This window comes from Canis lupus, chromosome 2 (genome assembly GCF_048164855.1).
Source record: "Canis lupus baileyi chromosome 2, mCanLup2.hap1, whole genome shotgun sequence".
In the NCBI taxonomy this organism is placed as follows: Eukaryota; Metazoa; Chordata; class Mammalia; order Carnivora; family Canidae; genus Canis; species Canis lupus.
The window spans coordinates 71423068-71442793 of record NC_132839.1 but is presented as its reverse complement, the minus strand read 5'-3'; the positions used below and the strand labels follow the sequence as shown (position 1 = coordinate 71442793).

General features: G+C 41.2%; 1 protein-coding gene across 8 annotated transcripts in view; it reads left to right on the top strand.

Annotated features, from left to right (window-relative positions):
• STX18 (syntaxin 18) overlaps window positions 1–19726 on the top strand; it is a 120275-nt gene that overhangs the window by 48434 nt on the left and 52115 nt on the right. Inside the window, exon 1 of one of the 8 annotated variants that reach the window (XM_072806423.1) lies at window positions 7945–8127. The exons of 6 other annotated variants lie outside the window; for them this stretch is intronic. In XM_072806423.1, coding sequence (XP_072662524.1) covers window positions 8125–8127 — 3 coding nt within the window. In that variant the 5' untranslated portion in view covers window positions 7945–8124. Of the gene's footprint in view, window positions 1–7944; window positions 8128–9330; window positions 9529–19726 lie in introns of those variants that run through there. One more of the 8 variants, XM_072806424.1, reaches the window with a different exon arrangement.

Sequence of the window (19726 nt, the reverse complement as noted above, 5' to 3'; positions counted from 1 at the left end):
CCCTGTTTCCCAGTTCCCAGGTCACCCCCTCCCTGTTTTTCCCGTCCAGTTTATGATTTCATGGCAGGTGTAGGGTTTTCAATGGCTTGTTATAATTAACCCCTTTATGGTTTAGCCCCTAAATGGGACCAGGGGAGAGGGACATGCTTCTCGCCTGTGTGCATCCCACCCAGCACAGTGTTTTATACACACAAAGCACTGGATTACAGTTTCTCAGTGGGAGATTCAGTAGATTGTTGTTTCGTGGCAGAGGAGAGCCCATGATGTATGGAAAGAGCATGAGTAGTTAATTGGACTGATCTAACTTTACATCTCTAGCTTATCTGAGCCTCAGTTTTCTTACTGATAAAATGAGAAAGGTGATAATATTAGAGGATTGTTGTGAAGATTAAGTATGTGAAAATATAGAATGCATACAGTAGGTTACTAGAAATAAATGCCGGGGGTACCTGGGTGGCTCTGTCAGTTAAGCGGCCCACTCTTGATTTTGGCTCAGGTCATGATCTCAGGGTTGTGGGATCAAGCCCCGAGTTGGGCTCTGTGCTCAGTGTGGAGCCTGCTTGAGATTCTCTGTCTCTCCCTTTGTCCTTCCTTTCCCAAAAGATATTAAAGAAATAAATGCAAAATTATTTTCCTTGTATATTAAATTCTAGTTAACCATAAAACTGGGATGTGAACACTTGCTTGAAAATACACTATTAAGTTTCTAGTCAAATTTAAAAAATCATGGAATTTCTGGAGCTCAAATAGACCTTAAGGATTAGGGAATGCAATCTTGTCCTTTTTCAAGAAAGGGAACTGAAGCATAAACAAGTGACTTGACCAGGGGCATGGAGTGAGCCCAGATCCATGGTTTGCATGGAACACTCCTGTATCCTGGTATACAAACAGGTGTTTAACAAAGACTTTCTGACTGCTGGGATTATTGCTCCTTTTTACTTAATAACATTTGCATTAATGCCTCCATCCATTCTTGTTTGTCTTCTGTAACCTTTCAAAACAATTTTGCGGGCCTAGAATATTTGATCCAGAGGCAGAGTTTTTGGCTGTTAGGTAAAGTCCTAAAGGAAGCCGCCATGGGACATGGAGTTAAGGAGGTAGGAGAAAGAGCATATATTACCTTGTTGATTTTTCTTACATGAGAAAGAGAAGATCCAAGAACATACCAACAAAACAGTGGTTAAGCCCACGAACCTCTTTCCAGTTCTTGTGTATTCTGTGAAAATGGGGTTCTTGTTTCTTTCATAAGTTCTTGCACGTGTAAGGTTAAAAGCAGAGGGGAAAGGAAGGTATTACAATTCTACCTCAAGTAGACATTGAGATTTTGTCTTTACGAATACTGTTAAAGCTTCAAAATGGCATTATGCTTTGAGAATATTTTTAAACTGAACATCATTTTCTACTGATACTTTAGAATAGATGTTTATTTTTTTTTTTTTTTTTTTTTTTTTTTTTTTTTTTTTTTTTTAGAATAGATGTTTAGATTTTCTGTCCTTGTCGATGACTGTAATTTGAATTAAAAGTGAAACCAGTTCATTGACACGTACTATATATTATTTAATTTGGGGCCTGGTTGCTAGAGGGGATGTGCCGCCTTCAATGAAGATGGTAAAATGTGTCATTTTCTAATACGCAATCAAAATTCCTGACCCCTGTGCCCATTGCTGTGCCCCGTCTCCCTCCCCTGCCGTTGACGCACATCCCCCTGCCCTGGAAAGAGTATTTAGAATCCCCAAGATGAACGCACTCTGGTGTCCAATGCAGTGGAAACCACCTATCCATATCATTTATAATTCCTTATCATTTTCTATGCCATTTTGCAACCTATTACCTATACAAGACATCTTAACTCTCTTAAACGCTTGGGGGATTTTTCCCTTGTAGGACTGTGAAATTAGCTATGAACAGCTTGGGGAGTAAATGCCGGTGTCTTTTCCAAAAAGTGGATTGCTTAGAGAAAATGATACATGTTTAGCATCCTTAGCAGTGCCTAAACTCGGAGAGACACCTATTCCAGATCTATTCAGAGACTTTGATTGTCAGCAGAAGCGTTTATAGCTTGCACTTTACTTGGTGTTTACAACATACTGTATGAGAACTTTACAAATCTGTTTTTTGACATGCTCATTGATATGTTTCCTGATTCTACACTAAGCTCTTAATCTTTTCTGTATTTATCTTAGTTTTCTAAAATAAAAAGTCCAAATGAATGGGTTTTAGAAAATATAGTGGAAACAGAATGTGGCTTACATTTTAAAAATATTCATTATGCAGCAAAAACTTTGAAGCTATAAAATTTAAATCTCGTTGAAAGTTCACCAGATTTCTTCAAAACCTGAGTTTCATAAGCCTTGAAACGTTTGACATTTTACAAAGTTTGTGGAGCTTGTCTTGACCGTCCCTCAAAGGCACACGTTCTCTCAGGGGGCTGGGGAAGAAAGCATCCTGCCAGGGAGAACACTGCCGTCTCCCCAGAAGTCCCTGACTGGCTTCTAAATCTGAGCTAAACTTCGTAGTCAGATGGTGAAAGAATTCAGAACTTGTCTCTATTTCAGTGCGTGTGAAATAGAGTGATAGTCATCATAGGGTGAAGTTTGAGTTATGAGGTGTTGATGAGTCTTCATATGAAGGCACAGCGAGTAATATTTCCAGTTTCCTGATGAAAACAGAGTGAGTTCTGCTGGGAGTGGTTCTCCTAATTTTTCCTGTTAAATTCTTTGCTTGCTCTTTTTATACCCACAGTTAGATAATATGCGAATAGGGTTTGGATTCTATGTGTTTCACTTTCTCTTCTTACCAGAAGTTTTCAGTGGATATATTCCCTGAGCAAATCCTTTCCAACAAAGTATTTAACTTTGTATGCACATGAATTCGAGAGCCAATTAAACATGTCTTTGATTAATTTATCACAAAGAATGCTACCTTGAGTTAAAACAATTCTACTCTATAGAGAGAGGTCTTTCTGTTCAAAAGAGGGTCCTTATTTCTAAAGAGCAGAGCTCTGATTTTAATTAAATAAGGAACATTTTATGCAATTTTTTTCTAAAGCTTAAGATTAATTTCTATGGTTACTAGGGATATAAATCTCTAGATTGCTTTAAAACAAAGATTTTTGTTCAGGAGAGAATTGACAGCTCCCTTTAAGAGAAGCTATTACTTAATTTTACTTTCCTAAGTTTAAACACATAAAAATATTTGTAATGATACCCCAAAGGCATCATAAAAATGTAAAATAATTGTACTCTAAAATATCTAAAATTACAGGAAATAGACCTCATTTTAAAAAATGAACTGGGATTCATGGCTGGGGAACTGGGGTGTGACATACTTCAAACCCAGAATCTCTTGTCAGGAGACTTTTTTTTTTTTAATAGTAAAAAAGTCTTTTCTGTTGCCAGTCATACAAACTTTAAAATGTGTTCATTCTATTAGGAAATATTTCTTTATAGTTTTATTACCTTTAACATGTATTACTGTATTACATCTATGAATGCCTTATTAGATCCCCTTGGAGAGACAAATTTCTGTCTCTGGGATTAAATGACATCACTTAGCTTGTGGATTAACTATATCACAGCCTTTAGACCGTTTTTAATGATGATTTAAAAAGCACACAGCCCAGTTTTCTAAACAGCTTTGAACAAGGGCAGCACAAATAGTTTCTAGTATTTTACTTACGTAAAGTATACTTCCTCTCTCATAGATACTGTTAATTGATAAAGTGTTCCCAGGCTAAAGGTATGTCATATTTTGATAAATGTAGTGTAAAATCTATAGTAGAGGTGCTTACCGGTTAGAGAACCCTAAAATTTTAAGTAAGTGAATTCATACTTTCCCCTCTTTCCTCCTTTAGTATTGTAGCATCAGATTTTTCTTTCTTTTTTTCTTTTTTTTGCTATTTTCATTTACTAAAATTGTAATTGGGTCTTGCATAGCAAAGTGTGTTCTGTTTATTAGGGAAAGTAAAATTAGATTTACAAAATATTCAGACTGAAGTTTTCAAAGAAATGGCATTTCATATGTAATATGAATGCTGTTGAGACTAGATATGCTTGTAGTTTAAAAACATGCCTGATTCAGGAATGCTTTGCATTAAATGAGTTTATATTTTGAGAGCAAAACGGGGGAGATAGAAAATGTTCCCTCCTTTTTTTTTTTTTTTTAAGCAACAAGAAAATTAAGTTGAGTGCAGATATTGAAAGTGCTGTAAGCTGAGTGAGCAACAAAAGTAAACACTGATTATTGCATATGTACATTTGGACCAGTTTACTTTTATCTTTCAAGCGAAACATTTCCCGCAGTTTTTGTGGGTTTTTATTTAAATTGGGAAAACTTTGGAAGTTTGTGTAAAAGTATAAATAAGTTTGTGAAAGGCATGATTAGAGTCTGATAATAAACACGCAGGAAGTGAATTGGGGAAACTGACAGTCAGATGTGACATTTAATAATGTTTTCTCCCCAGACGCAGTTGCCGAAAGAGGGATGTCGGTTTCTGTGGCTCTGAAACAAACCTTTGGCTATAATTGAAAATAAGGGTTAAATAGGAATTCTTCAATATGGATGACATTTTGCATTTTTTTAAGAGCCTTAGTGATTGTTACAGGAATCCCCAAAGTGCTCGTTTTCAACGATAAGCACAGGCACAGAAATTGCATCTGTATTTATAGATTCCAACTAAAAAACAAAATACATACTTAGTTGCCAGGAAAATTTAAACAGGTTTTTGGATTTTTACAAAATAAACATTACATTATTTATTAGTATATATGGAGATTCTTAATTTTGCAAGGAGGAAAATTTTTTAGTTGGTTTAATTATTGAAATAGACCACAATCATAGTGTATAAATTTAAAAAAAATTAAAAACCGTAATCTAAAATTTGTTTTAAATCTAATTATTAGGACATTGACCTCACAACTGCAAATTGGGCATTTTATTTTCAGTTGCTTATGCCCCAGTTCTCGGGGAAATTTGTCCATTTTTTTATTGTAATGAAACTTAAAGTGTAGAAAGATAACACGTTACCAATCATTAATCATTCCATATAGACACTTTTGAAATCGTGCTCATCAGATACTAACACGTAGTATAGAGTTTTCGAAGGGTTTCTTGAACACTGAAGTTTTACTTTCCTTTTTTGGGTACACTGCTACATGTGTCCCGTTAGAGTTAGAGTGTGTATCCATGTCTTAGGGGAACAGTTTGTGTTACATTTTGATGACAGTTTTATCGCTTACAAATTATTATGTGATTTTAACTGAAATTTGTGTCTATGGTAAGAAAGGAAATTTGTATGTATGTGGTGTTTCAGATGCTTTACCTAATGATCTCAAAGACTGTTAAAAGGGATTTAAATTGTATATACCGGTTTTACTTTTAAAGCTTTCAAACTGAGTTCTGAATATAACATTCAGATATAAGACTTAAAAATTTTTGTGTACAAGTAAAGCAGTAAATCTTAAAAGTAGGATGAAGAGATACAATTTGATTTTTGAAATAAAAATCGGTAATACACAGGTTAGTATCTAACCATTACTTTTCTAGGTTTAGGTTTTTATACATAGATTTTTCTGTAGCAAATGATTTCTTAGGAACTAAATTATTTTATGCTATATTGCACATTTAAGAATTTTATCAGGCTAGCCCCCATTTTATAAAACTTTGCAGTTAGCAATTTGTTAGTTTTTTTCTAAATCCTAGAAACAAGTCTATCGTATTTTCATTTTTTTCAAGCAAAGAATATTTTAATGTTTTGTAACTACTTGAAATAATATTTTCTGCCTTTTTTTGTTTTGTTTTTCTTGCACGTGTACAGAAGTGCTTTAAGTTTCATGCCTTATTTACTCTGAAGAAGACCATAATGAAGGAAAGGAATCTATGCTTTTTGGAGGACAGGGAATGATGAAACAGGCTCTGGATTTTGCATGGAATTTGAACATTTATATTCCTGGTTGAGGCCAGCACACTCTGCATTTTATTCCTATTCACTCAGTTGAAAGATGACTTTGGAGGAAAGGCGGGGTATCTTGTTACCAAACCCTTTCTCAGAGCTTCATGATAAAATGCACATTGAGTCCTTTGCTTTTGTTTTTACCAACAGGGGGAAAATGTTTTAGTAAAGCACTTACACTTTTGGGGTTTGAATATTATCAAGCAGTGTTTTCTGTTGAATGTAAATTATTGACATCTATCAAGTGGTATGGAAGTAGAGTGTATGTTCTCCCTTTGTACTGCCCATCATTGATTTCACTCTTCTCTTTGCTGATGTGAAGCAGAAACTGGACAAGGTAACAGTTTTGATGATGAGATTAGAGGTAGCCAGGCTGACTGTCTCCTGGCTTTTAGAGAACCTTATAAGCTCAGGGCCACCCCTTCCCCTTGTTTAGATATTACTTGCTCTTTTGAGTTTCAGATTACAGGAGCAATTGATCTGCATGACCTATCTTAAGAACTTCAACTTTGCAGTGGAAACTTAAACCAAATGTATATCCTCAAGAGACAAATCATCTTAAAGCCAGGCTGTTGTCATTTTGATGTACTGTACTGTTTGTGGAGCAACAGTGTGGTGCAGGGCACCACCTGGTGGACAGGAACAGTACTTGCTGTGATGGGTGGAGGATTTGGAGACCTGTTCTATGTTGATACAACTCTTGCCCTTGGCTGGCAAATAAGCGATTTTATATTGTTCCCAGCGCATAATTTCTAGGATCCCAGGAAAATAAGATTGAGATCAGGCTGTGATATGTCAGTTTTATTTGTGGTTTCCCACCTTCTGTAGGTGTACGTGCTGGTCCTGGTCATGTTCACAAATATTTTTTCCTTATAGTTAATATTATAATTCAAATAAGATTATTTTTTTAAAAATGTCAGTAGGGCAGCATTTCATGCTTTTGAGTGCATATGTTTAACCTGAATAATAAAAATCTGCCTTTGACCACAAACTCTATGCCCTTGCTAATCTGTTCACCTTTTGTGGAGCAGGTTGCTTTTGATTGCCAACTGTGTGCAGTTGCTGGCTGGGGTGTGCTTCTGGTGTATACCAAAACATTTGTAAAAATTGTGAGAAAATTCAATAAGTTTTTTAAAAAACTTCTAATACATCATAACCATCAGTTGTAGGTTATTTATGTTATTTTAATGTTTATTTTATTAGAATTAATGTTTATTTTAGAATCACACATTCTTGATAGAATGTATCACTCATTCTGCAGACATTTGTGGAGCTAGGAGCCTTGCTAGGCTTCGGGAACCCAAAATGAACATGACACAGTTCTTTTTGGTCACACACTTTTAAAAAATCTTTTAGTTTTCACCACAAAAAGGAGTGACCATATACCTGGGATGGGGAATGCACTGCAGCAGAGTATAAATGTGTTTTATGTGCTGAGTATTTTCTGCCAGGGACTGGAAGAATTTAGAAGACGTTTAGCACCTGCCTTTGAAGGAGCTGGTAAAGGAAACTGACAAATTGGCAGCTCTGTTGCTTCGACCTTGGTGTGTGGCCACTGGTAGAGGGCTGCACGGCAGCTCTTCTTTGGTCTGGTTCCTCAGGTTGAGTTTTAACATGGAAGAGCCCAAGTTTGCAGGTGCAGACTGACGAATTTAAGAGCATAGGCTTTCAAGCAACTTTTGGAGTACGAACCTTGGCTTTTCAACTTGCTAGAAGTCTGACATACAGCAGGTTCCTTGATGGTTCTGTGCCTCAGTTTCCTCAACTGTTTTTCATCTATTAAATGTAAGGGCTTAACACAGCGCCTAACACATAATAAACACTAAATGTTTATGACGCTGGTGACAACGATCCATTAGTCCCATCGCCACTTTTCTACCTGTTGTAAGGCAGACAAGTGGGTAGCTGTCCTGTGTTTCGTCCCTCACACCTGCAGGTCTCAAGGCCCATGCTGCCTCCACGCATCCCTTGGCGTGACTGGTTAACATTACCGTGCTAACAGATTCTGCAGAGCACCCAGCCACTGTGTCCTGGTGCCAAGCTAGAAGTGCTGCTTATGTGCATGACGTCTGCAGAAAGTTTGTACCTTCTGTTTTTGAGTCTGTTGTGCCTTGTTTTATCATCAGAGGTTTTTAACCTGAGTTCCTGTGAGCCAAGACCCTCTGGAACTCAAAATGGTAAGCAGAAAATCTTTTTATATCTATATTTATTTTCTGTAGGAAAGAGACCAGATGCATAGCTTTTGTCAGAGGCTCAAAGGCATCTGCACCCTGTAAAAAGATAAAGAACTATAAATATTCATGATTCTTTCTGGGAGGGCAACTCAAGAAGTTAAGACTATAACACCACCCACCCCACCCCCCATGAAACACAAATTTGAATTTTACACCATTTGTTTTGTAAGTTACATAAATAATTTTAAAGATAGAGTTGAGGTTTTAATTTGAGGAACTCAAATATAAATGGAGTGTCTTTTCCTCTTAGGCCTCTTGTCAAAGTTCCAAAGAGAACAGTAGGAGCCAGAAGTTAGGAGTACAGCTGTGCCACATGCTAGTGAGGCCTTGAGCCCATCAGTGGCCTCTCCCATCTAGAAGGAGGGAATAACAATGATTCCACCTCAGAGCATTCTAGTGAGGATTAAGTGGAATCATCTGAACAAAACCCTGGTAGCTCTTCTTGGAGTCATAGTAAGTACTACATGTTTGCTCTTACCATTTTGTTGCACATTTACCCAACAACATTTATAATATGTACACATGAGTTGCCTCTTCTAGTCCCTATTTTACCTGCACCTTACTGAACAATTATAAATATTTCTAGTTTCTTATAATCAGACTTTCCAAGGTTCTATAGCTGAATTGCCCTGCATCAGAAAACCTGAATAAATGAGGATCCCAAGGACATAAATCCTTAGAGCTGAGAATCTGGGAAAGCATAAAGAGTCCAGCACACCTGCTCACAAGCTCACTGGGTTTTCCAAAAGAGCAGAACAGATATGGGCTGTCTGTGGAGAGCAGGTGTGCACGGAGGTTCCCAGAAAAAGCTTGTGGCCAATCAAGAGTTGGCTCTTGGAGGATAGTACCTGTGTGGAGGAGCATACTGGGATGCAGGCGAGGGGCAGGCTGTGCGCTGAGGGTGCATCCCATGTAGACGGAACTGACAGGAGGGTTACCGTGTGCTTGGCAAGAAGGAAATGCTGATGTCAGCCATGCCTGTTGTCCTCTCTCTATGTGGGTGCCATGGGTGAGGAGGGTAGATGGAGCCTGGTACCCACTGTCCCTGAGCTGGTTTGTTTCCCCAGGGCCTCTTCTAAGAAGATCACCTTGCTCACTGCCTGGATTCTAGCACCTGGATTCTGGCATCTAAGCGTGAGCATTTGAGTTCTCTTCATGGCCCCTAAACTCAAACCAGCCGCTTCCTCTGATGCACAGCTGAAGAAACAGCCATCTATTCCAACTCTGGGGGGAAACGAGCTGTTTTGAACTTATTGGGAAAATGTGTGTTGGAACCCACTGTGGTCTCTCCTGTCGTATGGAGAGTGTGTGCCTCTCACCATATGCACTGAAGCTAAGCTTAAGGTAAGGTGCAGTCTGCTGTGAAGGTGGTTGCAGACAGCGGCATGAGGCCAAGTTCAGCCCTTTTCAGAAGCTGCTTGTATCCACGTGGGTTGTCCCTCAGCCACTTCTCAGAAAGGCTTTTCCAGATGCCCTACAGTACTGGCCTGGAGCCCACATCAGGTCGCCTCTGCCACTACACTCTGCTCTTTGCTCTCTGCTCTTGCCTGCCTTTGCTCCTGACCCTGGAACATGTGGGGGCCCCCATTACCTTGGAGGCAGGTCACAGTGAGCTCTGTAGCCAGATTCTCTGGGACCACGTTGTGTATGTCAGTGACCTGTTGTGGACCCTCTCTCCCGGCCTGTTTCCTTCTCCTTCCCTGGGGGCAGTACTGGTACCTACACCAGGGTGGTGATGTGAGGGTTAAGTAAGTTAACACATATGTCGAACTCCTAGTCAGGCCTGGCATGCAGTAAGCACTCCAGTAAATGGTGGTTCCTAGTGTGACTGCCACTTGTCCTTCAGTTATGCTGGATTTGTGCCAGATCCATTTTATTTTTCCTTCTTCTGATCCTTTAGTTTTCCTCCTGCCTCAGTCCTGCAACTTTGTGAGATGTTCTAGTCCTCCAGCATGACTTGGGTCTCTATAGCAACCCTTCCCTTCGCTGCCGCATGGCGGTCCACAGTCCACACTGACCTGGCATCATGGCTGAGACCCAAACAGGGACGAGAGGGAAGCAAAAGAAGAAAACTTGCAATGTTTAGGCAGGACCAAATGCCTGACCTTTACAGCATCAGACCCTTTACAGACGCTGCTTTCATCCAGAGCTTATGGTCGCCTCTAGAGTCGTTATTTCGTTTATACAGCCAGAGGTTAAGGCTTGAAGAAGTTATGTCACTAGCACGAGACCATATCAGCAGTAACAAACAGAGTTGTGGCAGAGCTGGGATCTGAACTCACATCTATATTGTCCATACTTGGATGACCAGGACTGGGGGAATGCAGCATCCATGCACATTCTCCATGCACACACTGCACACATGGTCTCTGTACACAGGAATCTACACACACTATGCACACACTCTACACACACGCAGTCTCTCTGCATATGCTGTACACAGTCTTTGCATACACAGTCTCTCTGCACGTGCTCTAAACACACAATCCCTGCACACATTCTATGCACAGTCTGTGGCCCATACGGGGTTTGGATGGGATCTGAAAAACAGTGTGAAGCCATGTAAGATCCTTGGGTTGGAACTTCCTGTTCTGCTCATCCTCCTCCCTCACTGTCTTCTTCTTTATTACCTCTTATTGTGCCTCGTCCATTCTGAGTCTTACATATTTGTCAGGGGAACGAATGAAAGGTTTCCAGGCACACAGAAAAGAAAGTGATGATTAACTAGCATAGGCTCCCAAAGCAGGAGCCATACCCACCCTGCAGCCTCATTTGTGTCGGGTTGCTAGGCAGATAGGTGAGGGGAGGACCTGCTTTCAAAAGGCAGTTAGCAAAGTCTGTGTGATATTTTTGTGGAGGAAATATTGTTTTAAATGGACTAAAGATTTGGACTGTTGGGGCATCTGTGGCTGGTTGAGCAGGTTTTCCACAGAATGAGGAACTCTGTGCTTCTCTTTCAGCCCTGGTTTTAAAACTTTATTTATTTATTTATTTGTTTGTTTGTTAGTTAGTTAGTTAGTTATAGATGTCTTTAACGGCAGAATGATCAGAGTGGCGAATAACAGGAAGCCAGGGGAAAATAAGAATATAGGGAAGGCATAGATTATCGGCAGCAGTCATGGAAGAAATAATTTTAGTTGGTATGAAGTCAGCCTGACTCAGTGATGTGAAAGTGAGCATGCCCTCGGGTGGCATTAATAGAAGCCCAGAAGCTAGAAGAAGGAGGTGATACTTCTGCTGTCTTCTGCATTTCCTGCTGACGAATAGAATATTGAGTATGTTCTGGGAACCACATTTGACTTCTGAGGCCCATAAATTGCAACATTCAGAAGAGATTAAAGAAGGCTTGAGGGGATTGGGAATGTTTAGCATAGAGAAGACTCACAGAGGGGTGGGGGTGGGGGGACTTGATAGCTGAACATGGTTCACCGTGAAAAAGAACTTCGCACCGTACCCACAGGAGACTGTGGGCTCCCCGAAGTCAGACAAAGCAGGTAAGTGTCGTCCAGGCCCTTTCTGGTCTTGAGAATTCAGAAAGGGAGAGATTTACTTGCTTTTTTGTACCCTGTGTATCACGTAGCATGTGTGTGGCCCAGAGAAAGGCCAGACGACCAGGAATGAATAGAGTTCGGAAATGGGAATGTGCCAGCAGTTCCACATGAGTTTGGGGAGCCAGAAGAATGGGCATTAAAATGTTTAATTAGGTTGAAGTGTGATCACAAAGACAAAGAAATGTAAAAGGGAAGTTGGGGCCAGAGAAATGAGAAGAAAGTGGGGAACATGATAGGCTTCTGCTGTTTCTTGAGGTTGAAGGAACCTAGACCTGTTTTAAAATGAGAGGTATACTGAGCTCCATGGGTCATTAAGCTCTGTATGGTGCTCTTCAGGTTTTGAGATTAGGTCCTGAGTTCTTTGATTGTCTCATTAACAATAAGAATGTAAGATTTTATTTTTTTAATTTCTAAATTTTTTAAAGGAATAGAAGTTTAATATTAGAAGAAATGCTTTTTCAGGTTGCTAATATGAGAAATTAGTCCACCAAATTCATCCCAACAAATGTCAATCATCTTTGTCTCCTAGTTTAATTATCCCCACTGTCCGCTACTCAAGACTGAAGCCAGAAGGGTGGAAATAGAAACCTCAATCTATATGCACTTTTGTGCACATATTTCTCATTCTCCATCTTCCATGTGTCTGTTTGTCTTTCAAAACATTGCTAAATTCTGGAAACTGCAGTCCAGTAAGGTTGACATTGGTTCTCAATAAGAATCCAGAACACATTATTTAGCTACTGGTTACAGTTTTCTGTAGGTCATGGTCGCCTGTGTCTTCTTTCTAACGAAGTTTCCAGACTGATGGAATATAGTACTTTATATATTGAACTAATGTTTACATATTCATATATTTGTATCTACATATATAATGTATATAACATATATCCATCCAACTAACATTTATGACATTTAGTTAATAGACACAGCACACCCCAAGGAAGGTTTCATGCAGAGAAAGTGGGAGTGAACCGAGAATGCCATGTGTTACTACCTCCTTAGTCACAGCACACTGGAGTAGAAGATTGGTGGAGGAGAAAGAAGATGCTGCAGGCAGAGAGAGCAGTAGGTGCCAAAGTGCCGAGGCAGCAAAGGGGAGGCTACATCAGGGAAAGGCTCTGTGGGTCCAGAATGTGGGGTGGCTGCAGGAAAGGCCAGAGGAGAGGGCGGTCGGTGGTTCAGTTCCTTTGGCAGATGTTGAACAAGCTGAAGGGATAGGCCTGGCTGACTGGTTTAATTTGTGGGGTAGAAAAGAGGGAAGAATCTGACATGACCTGGGACTTTCTAACTTGAGGACTCGAGAGCAACTCTTTCTCTTTGGGCGAACAGGAGCAGGAAGGACTGAGTAAGACTGGAGGGTTGAGTGTGAGTGGTTGGCTCGTTGACACTCAGGGATGCGCCAGCATGACTCATAGTGGAGGCTGGACACACTCTCCTGGAACATAGGGGCAAGGCAGAGGCTGGGGGACGTGTTCTGTGGAGGGTAACTAGAGCTGTGGATGGGCATGAGTGAGTCTAGCTGCGGTGTGTGAGGTGTTTGAGGGCCGAACCTAAGTACCTTTCCTGGGTTAGCAAAGTCAGAGGAAGCAGTGAATAAAGCTAAAGAAAATTTGCCGGAGTAAAGTTAAGAAGAGAACCTGGCAGGAGTGGGGTCCAGGAAGCAGAGGGAGGATGATGTTTCAGGAGGGGCGGGGTGGGGGGGGCATCAGAGTATGTGAGGATGGGCAGGGAGTGGCCAGAGCTCCTGCCATGACTGTCATCCCCGACCCCCCAGTGCCCCACAGTCATTGAAGGGTGGAATCCTACAGTAGAAATGAGGGGGAGGGTGTTGGGGGAGTGCTGGGAGGGGCCCAGCCCATGGCGCTTGCTTCCTAAACAGTTGCTAAAAGAAAGAAAGCAAGCAAGAAAGGAACGGTTCATAGAGGCGGTCCCTTAGACCAACAGACCAGCTGCTGTGACCCAGGGGCGCCAATGGAATGTCTGTGGCATTGCCAGGCTCTTTTGTGGGTGACTAGTCAGTGGGGAGCTTCTCTCATAGGGACCGACCAGGCTCAGACAGCCCCTGCTGTGACTGCTGCAGAGTCACGGTGCTCCAGAGGCGCCTTGGAGCTGAACTTTCAGCTGTAATTGGTATTGATGTATTTTCAATTATGACTGAAGGGCGTGGATTTAGAATTTAGTTAGCGGGCCTCCAAATGAAACTTGGGAACACAATCCTTGTGAAAAATCATTTTAGCTTATCGGTAGTTGGCAAACATTTATACAGCAGTGGTTGTTCTGGCTGTGCCTTTGGCTGCATACTAAACTCAACAGCAAGCTGTGTCCACTGATTGAATGAAAAAAAAAATAATGATTTTGTGTTACAGGGAACTTTTTACAATATGCCAGAGGGACCTACTGGAGTCTCTTTAATCTTGAACAATGGTTGTTTCTTGCAGAGGCAAATTATGCAAATCGGTACTTAGTGTTTCATAATCAATCAGGTCTTTGTTGGAAGTGTTGTGAGTGCCAGCAGAACAGAATTCCTATCACGGGGCGGGGGTAGAGGGGGGGCTTGCAAGTCAGACCACTGCTGTGACCAGCAAAGGACACTTGTGACCGCTTTGAACTCTCCCTACAGTTAAAAGGCAGTCATCCTTTGAGAAGAATTCCACCATTTTGTACCAGGGTTTTGTTTTACAGTTTATCTTGCTCTGGGTAATTTACAAAACACCCGGGAAGGAGCCACTCACAGGACTGTTCTGTGGGTGACACACGTAAACAAAGCTGGGCCTGCCGCCTGGGGTGGCAGATGGCAGCCGTGCTTCTGGAGCTCCCTTTGCGTCCAACCTGCCTCAAGTGCAGGACTTTCAAGTCTTCTTGGACTCTTCCAAGTGCATGTGTATATTTTCAAACAATGTCGTTTCAGCTTCGCTCTGTGAAGAATAATTAATCTTTAATAATCCTTTGATTCTAGATCAAAAAACAAAGAACTAGAGAAATCTTAAAAGCCCTTGGGGGAAAAAAGGATGATGTGTTTCAGAGTTCCTGTTATTACTACAGCTGCGGTGCTCGTGTTGCCATCTAGTGGACAATGTGAAGTATGAGCTAACTGGAATTTTACCCTGCTCTTAGGTTTTGAAAGGGAGAATCAATACAGTTCAGAAACTGAATCATTATTGAGGAATGGCTTTGGGCTGGGTGTATGCCTGAGCAGCTTACATCAGATAGACATGAAAATGTTTCGCAAGATGGTAAGGTCTCCAAAAGAGATCTGCTTGCAGGAGGGGGCCTTAACCAGGCCTGGAAGTGGCAGAGGAGACTTTCAGGATGTGTCTCACTTGAGCAGAGGAGTTGAGGCAGACGACTGGGATTGAGTGGGGGATGGGGGTCGGCTTCGAATCTGGAGATGTCCACAGGGAGAGGGACCCCAGGCCTCAGGCTTAAATTGGGCCTGCTTTGTCGGTAATGAGGCGTCCGTGTATACTTTTAGTCAGGAAGTTGGTAGGGAGATTTGTTTTTTAGTTTTAAAACATTTTTGATCGCAAAGGTTATAACATACTAATTGTAGAAAAATGTTGAAGTATAAAAAGATGTTAAGAAAGCGAAATCTCCAAATCTCACCAGCCAGACAACCATCGGTATTTTGATGAGCAATCTGTTAGGTTCCTGTCTGTGTGTATACAGCTTTAAGTGCTGTTTCCCATCTTTTCTGTAAATGGATCAGGCAGCGTGTGTTTTGGGCAAGCTTGTTTCCCTCCCCGTCACCCCCCAACAGTATGCTTGTGGGAAAACAAGCCATTTCAGCAGCTCATACTCACCCAGAGTACCTCACATGATCTTATAGGTGTGCAGGTTGGGATGTTTTTGGTTTTGTTTGGTCCCTCCTAATAAAACCTTTATGTGTAAGGACAGGTGACGTGAACATCTTTTTTTCCCCTGTCAAATGCATCTGATTTAGAAGCCATACTGCTTTTATGGTAGATGGGTTTGGAGAATTTCAGTGTCTTGATGAGTTGGGTAATTAGTCTTATTTAAATGTAGCCACTTAAAAGTGAACACAATTTATGTTCACTTGATCTTAGCCAAAAGGCCAAGAAGCAATTGTACTCAATTTATGTTCAAAAAAAAAAAAAAAGGAGTTAAGGAATCAGATGAATATCTGTAGTTTAGAATGCAGTTCAAATCACTTCCTGAAGAAGCCAGATCCTGACTGATCCTGGAGTATGGCCATTAGCTCTGTGCTGTCCCATAGCTGTAGCCCGTGCCTTTAACCCAAATAACTCAGTTCAGCATTGGGAATTTTTTATTTCAAAATGTCCCACCTACACTCGTGGTAAAAGCAAATCTCACAGACCTGCCATGCTCAGATGGGCTGGCAGGGTCATCTGTGTGGGTGGATTTGCAGAGACTACAAGCACACAGGCTCTTGGTTTGGGAGTCACAATCTCCCATTTCTTTTGAACCATTTACGTGGAAGGTATACCTCCATATCTTCTCATTTGCGAGTTGGGATTATAATGGAACCTATCCTATAGGGTCGCTAGAAGTAAATGAGACAATGGGTGCATGGCATTTACATTGGTGCCTGCCACATAGTATGCACTCAATAAAAGCTGGCAGTTAGCTCATGCTACTACTGTTTTTTTAGAAATAATGTTTACCACCCTCTCTTTGTAGTGAAGCCCAGGGAGATTAAGCAACTTGCTCAGAATTTCAGTTGGCAAAGGTTAAGAGTTTAGGGGAGCTTATAAAAGCACCTCTTTCTTCTCAGCCCAATTTTGGAACCACCTGAAAGAGAAATATAGGAGTCAGAACATGAAAAAGCCACATGGGGAACCTGGCTTTAGATTTATAGCCAAATACAGGGTAGCTTGGGTCAGAATATATCCTGTCTGTTGCCTGGCTGATGTGAACAGAGGAGAGAGGAAGGTGAAGCTGAACATGCTCATTCCTTACGATTCTCCAAATCATAAACCAGTTAACTTGCTCTTCTTCTCTCTGAGGCCAGGAATATTGGTCCCGCTGCAGTCCCTGCACTTGAAGCTGAGGAGTGGGGAATCAGAGTCTCCTTCAGCAGTGGGTGGTAAAGCAGAGGTCAGAACCCAAGAATCTCTGCCAACTCCCTGGATTTCTTACCCTCTCTTTCTTACCCAGCCCTGCACAGTCCTTTGCCCAGAGTCTGTTCCTTTGCCCATACCCTGCCTGAGCTGAAGATGCCTGTAGGAGAACTCAGATATGGGAAAGGCAAGCACTCTGGGAGGTTGTCTTCGTTGTTCATTTAAGCCATGTTTTTGAGATAGTTTGATGATTTGATAATCAGAATGAACTGAGCACCATTGTACTGCTGGTCTTCCTGACCATCCTGTCTCCTTGCTCCTGTTTGTGGGTCTTCTCCTCCACATCTGGGTGGCTTTGCCGGCACTAAGCCTGCCATGCTGCGAAACACAAGTCACGGCAGTTGGCCTGGGAGGAGACAACGTGAGCCAGTGGAAACATTCTCTTTAGATAGATGAATATTCCTACTTTAACATATAGATGACCTTAAAAATGAATACTATGTGTGGAAACCTTTCTTGCAGATCTTCCTGTATCCACTGTAGTCAAAAACTTTTTTTTTTTTAAGATTTTATTTATTTATTTGACAGAGAGAGCAAGCAGGGGGAGCAGCAGAGGGAGAGGGAGAGGCAGGGTCTCTGCTGAGCAGGGAGCCCAATGCGGGCCTCCATCCCAGGACTCCAGGATCATGACCTGAGCCAAAGGCATACGCTCAACCAACTGAGCCACTCAGGTGCCCCCCAAAACACTTCTAAAATCAACATTGTACACAAATACTCTCACAGAAAACCCAGCTTATATTGTGAAGAAAAACCTCAAACTTCATTAAGCTAAATATTTATAGTCTTACTAGTCTTTTGACAGCATAATACAGGATAAGTAACTTCACTTTTGAGTCACACAGACCTGTGATCAGTTCCAGTTCTGCCTCTTGCATTGCCGGGTAGGATATAAGAATAAAGGATGAGCTTGACATTGCTCACTAGGACAGATGCTTCTCTTGGTTCCCAGTCATTCCCTTTACGGATATTATATTGGATGACCACAGTTGTGACCTGCCCACAATCTGTGCTTCAGCTTGGAGGTCGAGACCTCAGGCCTGATCCTTAGAATGCCTGGGCTCCATCCTGACTTCACTCCATGTGTCCCTAAGCACATTATTTTTCTTGTCTCTGACTCCATTTTCTCACCCATAGGGTAAGGCGTGATGGTGTTACCTATGATCATGCCTGGGAGAATTAGGTGAGCTCTGGGAATACTGCCTGGCACACCATCTCCTCTCAGTGAAGATTTTGTGGTTTTTGCTTTTTTGAAGGGGTATCAAACCTTGTAAATGGAACTTTAAGCAAAGATTGCAAGTACTTAGAAATAAAGTAGGTAGAGATTTTGCAATTTAGTTTTTGGTTCAAGTATGGATCATTATTAGTTTGAGAGCAGAAAATCTATACTTCCAAGTGACTAAAAGTATTTGGGGAAGAAAGTGCTAGGTGGAAGATTTTTAAAAATAATGTTTTTATTAAGGGATATTTCAAATATACACTAAAGTAGACGGAATGGTATAAGGAACCCCCATGTACACACATGCTACATTTCCCAACTCATGACCCATCCTTCTTCATCTGATACTCCTTCTCTGCCATATTGTTCTGAAGCAAATCCCAGGTATCATATTTGACTTGTAAATTTTTCAGGATATATCTCTAAAAGGTAAGAATTTTAAAAACAAAAATGTAAAAGTAATCATAATGCTACTATTATCACATCTAAGCAAAAATTCATTGTAGTTTCTTATCATTAAGTATTAAGTGGAGTCATTTTTTTTCTAACTGGTGAAATAACACTACAGAGTAGACATTAGAGAACTTGAGTGAAAATAGAAAACACCTGCGTGTCCATTAATTGAATGGTTCCAAGGGAGCCCGTGCAGGTTCAGCGTAGTCAGGGATTCCAGCCCTAGCTCTGCCGGCAATACCACCTCTCAAGAAAAATAACCTATTTCAACAGGGTTGTTGTCAGAATTAAACAAAATAACCCGCTTAAAGTGACTGGTACAGTGCAGATATTAAATAAATCTTGCCTGCCTTTCTTCTTTTCTCTTTTAGCTACAGTTCAATCCTTATTTTAAACTACAGTTTAGGTTGGAAATGAAGGACACATTTTGTAGAGTACAGCAGTGTAATAAAACCACAGCTCACAGCCATAAAGACTCTCCCATGGTGAGCTGACCGTCAGTCAGATGGACAATGATCAGCTTTGTGAGAGCAGGTCATCCCTCGTGAAGTGTGTTAGATCGCACATCTTCAGTAGATTTCACCTTCTGAACACACGCCACTGACTTTCCAGGAAAATTATTTGCACAGCTAGTGTGTTCCTCTTCCTTTGTTCACAGTTGTTGATGTTTAATTTTGTGATACCTTTTTGATCCAACTCGCATGTCAGGAGTTATCAGATCTTGAAGCCGTTTCTGTTCTATTTTCAACCCCCACAAACTTTATTTTCCCCTCCTTTCCTCATCCAACATTTATTCACTACCGGAGATACAAAAACAAATAGGGCATAGATCTTGACCTCAAGGAACTCAACTGACATCTACAGATAAGTGCTTTTAATGTTCTATGGAAGGTGCTGATGGGTATCTAGAAAATACTAAATAAGATGTTAGGGAAGGCTTCGTGGAGGAGGTGACATTTAAGTGGAACCTGGAAGGATGAACAGGGATTCTTCTGGTGGCATGGGGTTGAAATAAAGCTGTTCCAGGCAGAGGAAGAGCAATCACGAAGGCACAGAGCTATGAAAATTATGGGTCCCTCATCTACTCGAGGCTGTGATGTGTCCCACAACATGGTTCAGCCCCTAGAAAACTCCCTGTTTTTAGCCCTTGCATTTTGTCATCCACTTGGTCCCACAGAGACTTTTCCAATGACCTCTTGCTTCTTCGCAGTACCTCTCCCTAA